Source organism: Cyprinodon variegatus, unplaced genomic scaffold, assembly GCF_000732505.1.
Source record: "Cyprinodon variegatus isolate N-32 unplaced genomic scaffold, C_variegatus-1.0 Scaffold74, whole genome shotgun sequence".
Lineage (NCBI taxonomy): Eukaryota > Metazoa > Chordata > Actinopteri > Cyprinodontiformes > Cyprinodontidae > Cyprinodon > Cyprinodon variegatus.
Window position 1 is genome coordinate 1,348,133 of NW_015150527.1, and position 6,874 is coordinate 1,355,006.

General features: G+C 34.3%; 1 protein-coding gene across 1 annotated transcript in view; it reads right to left on the reverse strand.

The window, feature by feature from the left end:
• Positions 1-5,728: 5,728 nt before the first annotated feature.
• LOC107083423 (neuron-specific protein family member 1-like) overlaps positions 5,729-6,874 on the reverse strand; it is a 15,036-nt gene continuing 13,890 nt past the window's right edge. The window contains exon 5 of the mRNA XM_015372624.1: positions 5,729-6,307. Within this exon, the coding sequence (XP_015228110.1) occupies positions 6,074-6,307 (234 nt within the window). The 3' untranslated portion in view covers positions 5,729-6,073. The remainder of the gene's footprint in view (positions 6,308-6,874) is intronic.

Sequence of the window (6,874 nt, forward strand, 5' to 3'; positions counted from 1 at the left end):
CATTAGATTTCCCCTGCACCACCCTCATGATCCAATATGGCTGCCTAGGTGTTGGTGGTTACAAGGGAAATAAATGCTGCGTAACCCAGCTCCTCAATGCAAATGTTATTGTATTGATGCAAGAAATTGTAGAGAAGCACATATTTATTAGTATGAATTGCTAATGGTAATTAGCCTTGTTGCCAAACAATATTTTCTATCATATATTTCTTTCTCGTTTTTGAGAAGATAAAAAGCCTACAAACCTACATTTCTACTACAGCTGTTTGATAATTCCATGAACCGAACTGTAGTATTTTATTTTACATTTTTATAGGAATTAAACGTCAGCAAGACGCAATAGATATGAAAAACATAAAGAGGGCGATATTTACATGACTGTTAAACCTTTGTGTTCCAGATTTGGGGGAATCAGGTTAAAAAATCTGATTCCCCCACTGCACGTTAAGGTACGGAAATGTTCTGAAAGCTGTACAAAATGAAAATTCATTTTGTATACACTTCTGTGTTCAAAATGACAATAAACTTCTAATAAAAGTATAAGTCTAAAAGGGAATGGGATGTTTGAGATGCTAACATCTAGTGACTACGGAGTAAAAATGTTCAGCAGGATTACGAAAGAAAACAAGGTGGACCTCTAAATTGATTGATGCTACAAAGTCCAAAAATAGGTTGGGCTGAGTTGATGTGAATATTTCTATGTCATTTTACTCCGGCTCTGACTCTAAGCCTTTTTGGCCAACTTGCTATATTTTGATGAAGAATGGGATCCTTAAATCCCCTAGTAAATATTCTTTAGCACTTCTCTGGGCCAACAGCTTCTAAAGTACATTGTCCTGTAATGGTGAGGAGAAGAAAACCCTACAAGCTAAACTACTGTAAGCGTAATGTGGCTTTAATTAAAAGGCCAAGCATATAGCTGCTGTTCTCACACTATACACACTCTAAGAGATGCATTAAAAAAAGCTTCTAATGCAGAGTTTAAGGTTAATGATTTCAAGTGTTTTACACGCACATATTTACACAGGTTTCAGGTCCTCACATCTCTGGGTTTAAAGCAATTGTGTTAAAATATGTGACTGCAAATGAGATGCAGACTGACTCACACCAGCGAATCCAAAAATCTGAGAGAACGGAGGGATGTGGCTTGGTTTTGAATTACTAAACTATAGTTTGAGGGGAAGGAAAGAGTCATATTTTGAATTCTAAGCATAGTGAACATCCCTGTGCCACGAAGTGTAAAGGATCTGCACATTTTTCTTTAGCTTTTCTACTAAAACTTAGGGAACTTTATCTAATAACAAAATATAATATTTATCACTTTAAGCATTTTAATTTGGGTCAGAGAGCAATAAAGGAAAATTGTCATTAATGCTGAGCTCCTTATAGCATTTTGTCATTTTCCTGAAGGAATAGAACATGTTTTAAGAAACAAAAGTATGATTATGGGGTAGCTTCAAAAGATTAAACAAAATTTTAAGCAAATCCGACAAATGAAATTTTCCACTTTATATTTACCCTGCATATCAGAGAACGTCAAACCAGAAATATAGAAAGATCAGATGTGAAACATTATTCAAAAACAGATAGCTCTTTTTTTTTGTTTTTGTTTATTTGGTTGATGTTTTTACACGGGGCTTTATTCCACAAAACTCCTGTCCAGAAATCAGTTGCTTGGACAAGCATTTTACTTTCAGGTTTTTCTCTGTGTATCAGTGTGTGAATGTGTTATACCACATTCACACATAAAACAAGCTTATGACCTGATTTGGCTTTTTGAGAGTCAAATCTTGGATCAGCAAATCTTTTGACACACAAACAAGGATGGAGCCCAAAAGGTGCAAATATTAGTGCTTTCCTGAAGGTTCTGAATGTACAGTTGGCCTGATCTAAATGATCAGATGACTGAGAGATGCAAACATGGCAGAGCCACTTGTGGCGTCTGGATCATTCCAACTGCCACAGCAAGTCAAAATAATTGTTTTACTTTTGAAAGTAAATTTACTCAGAAATGTCCAAGACAATTCTTTCAGACGCTCCAAATGCACAAAAGTGCTGAATTTATGAATGTATATGTTCTCAGATTTCTTACGGTATTATTATTATATAGTTTAAGACAATTATACAAATTTAAACTCATATAAAGTAGCATTTAGTCAACCAGCAGACCTTTTCCAAAATAAAAGTTCCACATCTGCATCGACAAAACAGAAGAAATTTACTTTTTCCTTTTCTCTTACCAATTATCATCATTCCTAGAACATGATAACAAGAATAACATTAACTACATGACAGGTAGTGTAGATAAAATCATGAAAAATGCTCATTCCCCTTTGGTTAAGCAGCACCTTTATATCCATCATCTTTATATCCATTTTTGCAAAGTACCTTTCTAATTGACAATGGTGAATAAAACTATGCACCTACAATTGTAAGGGAACAGATAATCCACATGGTCCTTCTTACCTTAAAAAATGAATCCAGCACTGCTGTAAACCACCCAAGGAAAATCACTCTGGGTCATACCACTTACTGCAAAGGTGTAACGTTCCACTCACATGCAAGAAAATGCAGTAGTATAAGGAGTATTTACTTTGAAGTTATTGGATGGATTCTAGTTATAGCTGGCTCCAAGTCAGCCCTTAGTTTCTGGGTTCTCCAGACCCTTAAGGTTTACTCCACTTTAGTTTATAGATGCTTCCCTTCTCCAGCAAATTTTAATCAATCAAGTGGCTCATTAACAGGCCTTCAGCAAACTTAATGGCAACATGGCAGCAGACATATTCAATCATTTGAGTCAGCTGTGTTGGAGCAGGGATGCACCTCAAGGTTACAATGCTGTAGAGCAGTGATTCCCAGCAGGGGGTATGTGTACCCCTAGTGGTCCGCAAGGGTATTGCAATGGGTACATGAAAATATTTCCTTAGGTAGTAAAATAGAATAGGGCTGGAATCTCTTCTGCTTTGTTACAACCCAATAAAAAAAAAAGAAGAAAAAAAAGATTTTATCAACCAAAAAGTGTGTTTTTCTTTGATTTTACCTTCGGCTGTGACACACACCAAAACCAAGCAGAGGAACATCGTGGAAGTAAAGAACAGCCTGTCAGCTGTTTTTCACACTGAGCTATAGGAGCTCATCAAAGCAGGTCAGGTGTTTTGATGAAAACAACTAAGATGAATTAAGTCAGCCTGACTATAATTTTTGTTCTTCATTTTGTTCCCAATTCATCAAGTTTAAATGTATTTATAAGGGAGTTACTCAGAGTAGCTCCAGTTTTATAAATACAGGTTTATATTATGATTTTAATTTGCATTTATTTCTATGTCTTACTAACTTCCAGGCAACATATTTAAGATTTTCTATTTGAGATGGAAAGAATACAATGATAAGAATTAAAGGCTCAAATTAAAGGATTAAGTAAAATTGTCTTTATTTTTTTTTTATCAGTTATTGTACGTTCCACTTTTGGACCATCTTCAATACTTTGACTGAGAGGGGAACTGTAGAGGACCAAAGTTGGAGATCCTGCCTGAGTTAATACAGCAGCCCCAAAACAGCATTATAGTGATAGATTTGTTAATATCTAAATGTCCAGACATTTTAAGACATATACAGAAGACTTTTTCTCTGTTGTCTGTCATTGCACTGTAGTCCATTCAGCTACTATGAGCAAAGGGATTTTTGCAAGATGCTCTCAGATTTGATCAATTCCACTAATTGATCAAATCTGGTAAACACATTTGCATATTCTCTTACCAGTATTTTACATGTTCTGCTGATCAGCACGTTCCACATATCAATACAAAGAGCTGCAAATGCTGCGCTTCTCACTTTACAGTTGCAATCCTTTGTACACTTGGTTAGAAGATCGGCTTTTCCCATGCTATCAAATTTGCATATATACCCTATAACTTCATTTGATTAGGGCCAATGTCTGTAAAAGACACATGTCACAGGATCCATGTCTCCAGCACTATCAGCGAGAACAACAAACTGTTAAAGGGCATTAGAGGCAACACAAGCTGCCTTTAACCATCAACTTACGTTAATTGTATTTACAAAAATACAAAAAACACTTTTTTCATGTACACTTCACCAAGGGGATTTTTTTTTTTGGTTGTGTCGAAATTATTATATTTCTGAAAGCTGCAATGGAAAGACTTAATTTTGCATAACACGAGTCATGCAATCTGTGACTGGACCTTTCTGCCTGGTACACGACAAACAAGACCAGCAGTAGTTGCCTGATGGCGCCCACAGATGGCTGAAATATGGATATCTCATGTGTTTACATCCATCGCTGCCATGTTATTTTCAGTTAACACTTGAACAAATATATTCACGTGAAATTGTAATTATTTTTATATCTAATGGAAATACTGCAATCGTGAAACATTTTTCCAATATGCAGAATATCAAGATAGTTTTGTGCACATTTGTAAAGGAAATTGAGATACTGTTATTCCACACAAAGCAAGAAGGGACTACAAGACCTAGAGCAAAATGTTGGTGAGAAAACTAAATAAATACAATAAATAGATGGATAGATAAACAGATAACAAAAGTGAACAAAACAATTTATACTTTATTTGTATTCAGTAGGTAATGCCAGATCAGTGTTTGACTCTTGAACACTGGGAAGAGGTTTTGAGCTTATAAGTATTCGAGATCACTTATAAACGTTTATTCTAAAATATTTAAAAAATAATAAGAAATATGTAGACGACAATAAGGCAAATAGCACAATTAGTCAAGTAAGTTCTGTTTATTTCCCTATAAACAATATTTAGGTTTGCTTTAAATTATATCCTATATGGTTTCTTTATGTTCATGTCAACAATTTGTTTACAAAAAAAAAAGAAAATGTAAATGTCTGAATGATTTATACATAAATAAATATCTACAGTACAAACATTATGCCAATGAATAACATCTAGCTATAAGATTAAGCAGGTACTTTACACATTAATAAGACTTAATACTATTTTTTATTTTATACATCTAAGACCAAAAAAGTTAATCTTCTTAGAAAATAAGAAAATATAAATACTAACAGAGGCAAGGACAAAGATGGCACTTAGATGCATTGTGTTTACATTTAGCGAACCGTCATGAAGGTACAGCATTACTTAGATGTAGTTCTCATCAGCTAATACATAATTAGCAACATTCACAATAGAGTAAGAAGCTCATATCATTATTTAGCAAAAGATTAGCTTAGTGAATTAGACTCCAAGGCTCTGAAATCATCAGATCCCGTTTACCTGGTGTTCATTTAGTTGCAATTTTGATTAAACACTGATTAATTTACTTACGGTGAAAATAAACTAGTTTGCAATATCTTAAAAAAAAGGGTACAAAAATGCAATTTAGTCAGGATATTAGAGGAATTTACTCATCTTAGATGAATGAAATGTAATTATCTCGTTAGATTGAATTTGGAGCACTTCCTCATGTTAAACATTCTACATCCAGTCTGATGAAGACATAGCAGGAATACAAGATTCAAAACTTTGCAGCAATATTAATAAAACGTGTTGACTTCACTTCTCACTCCAAATTCTCACACAGCCTTGTTTCTTTTATCTTCAATTTTCTCACATAAGTGCATGTTACACAGTATTAGACACATGTGCTTAAATGCAAATATGCATGCACTACCTAAACCTAGCTATACATGTTTATAGAGATCGGGGTATTTACATGAATGCATGCAAATCTAGTTTTTTTTTATTTTTATTAAGATCTAGTGTCATTCTAAAAGTGAGCCCCATTGCATTAATCTATGTTGCAGAGTGAATACTCTATCTAGATGAAAAGGCTTGGAATATTCACACAAAACACAACTACAGACCTATCTCTAATTCGTTTTTTCTCTCTTTTTTGATATTTCAGATAAAGATATCCCCCTTGGATATATCTATGTGATCTTCAACTAAGATTCCCTTTAAGTTGGTCTTCTGTTAGTTTATGGTCCCCGATAGCTCTAGAAACAAGTATAAATACATGCATACACATATACACATTCACACTACCATCTTCTGTTGTTTCAACTTTTTTTTCACTAAATCCTTTATTTTTCTCCTTCTAGCTCTTCTTTTAGAGGCTCGTCTCTTTCTTTGGCGTCCTCTGCCCCTTGTCTGATTACTGGTAACCACTGTGACATCAACCCGGTGCCAGACCCTTTGACCTGGTTGAGGCGGCTGAGAGCTGCATACAGCCCAGTGTTGGTGCTGCTGCGGGCCCCTGGATCCTCCTGCTGCTCGGTGTAATACATCTCCAGAGCTGCAGGGGTACAGTGCTTCTGCTGTTGTAACAGAAAGAAAGAAAAACTTTTGTTTGCATCAATAAAAGTTGTTTATAGAATCAACAAATACCAGAAAACATTGAGAGTAAACCTCTTTTCTATAACTTTGTATAACTTTAATACTTTCATAAGAAAAAAAATAGCTACAATTTTTAAAAAAGTAATTATCAATGTGATCCAATTAAAACAAAAATAGCATAAGTAAAAAAAAAGCATTGTTCAAATGACAATTTTATTTATTGACAGAAATCATCTGTAACATCATCCTGAACCGAGTAAAAGAAAAATGTCTGTCTTTGGTAGATTATTGTGATTAACCAATATTTTTATATAGATGGGGTAAATTCCAAAGTCGTCATTAAAACCAGAGCTGAAAAAAAGAGAAATTCTTTAAAAAGAAATTGTCTGTTAACATGAAGGAGGCTTTTTCACAGATGCCAAACAGAAGCCCACTATGTCCTACCTATAGCACTGCAGGCTTCACTTGCTAACTGTTTAGGAACTGTCAAGAAGCAAAAAAAGCTTTAAACAGTAAAAAAAAAAAAAAAAAAAAAAAAAAAAAAAAAA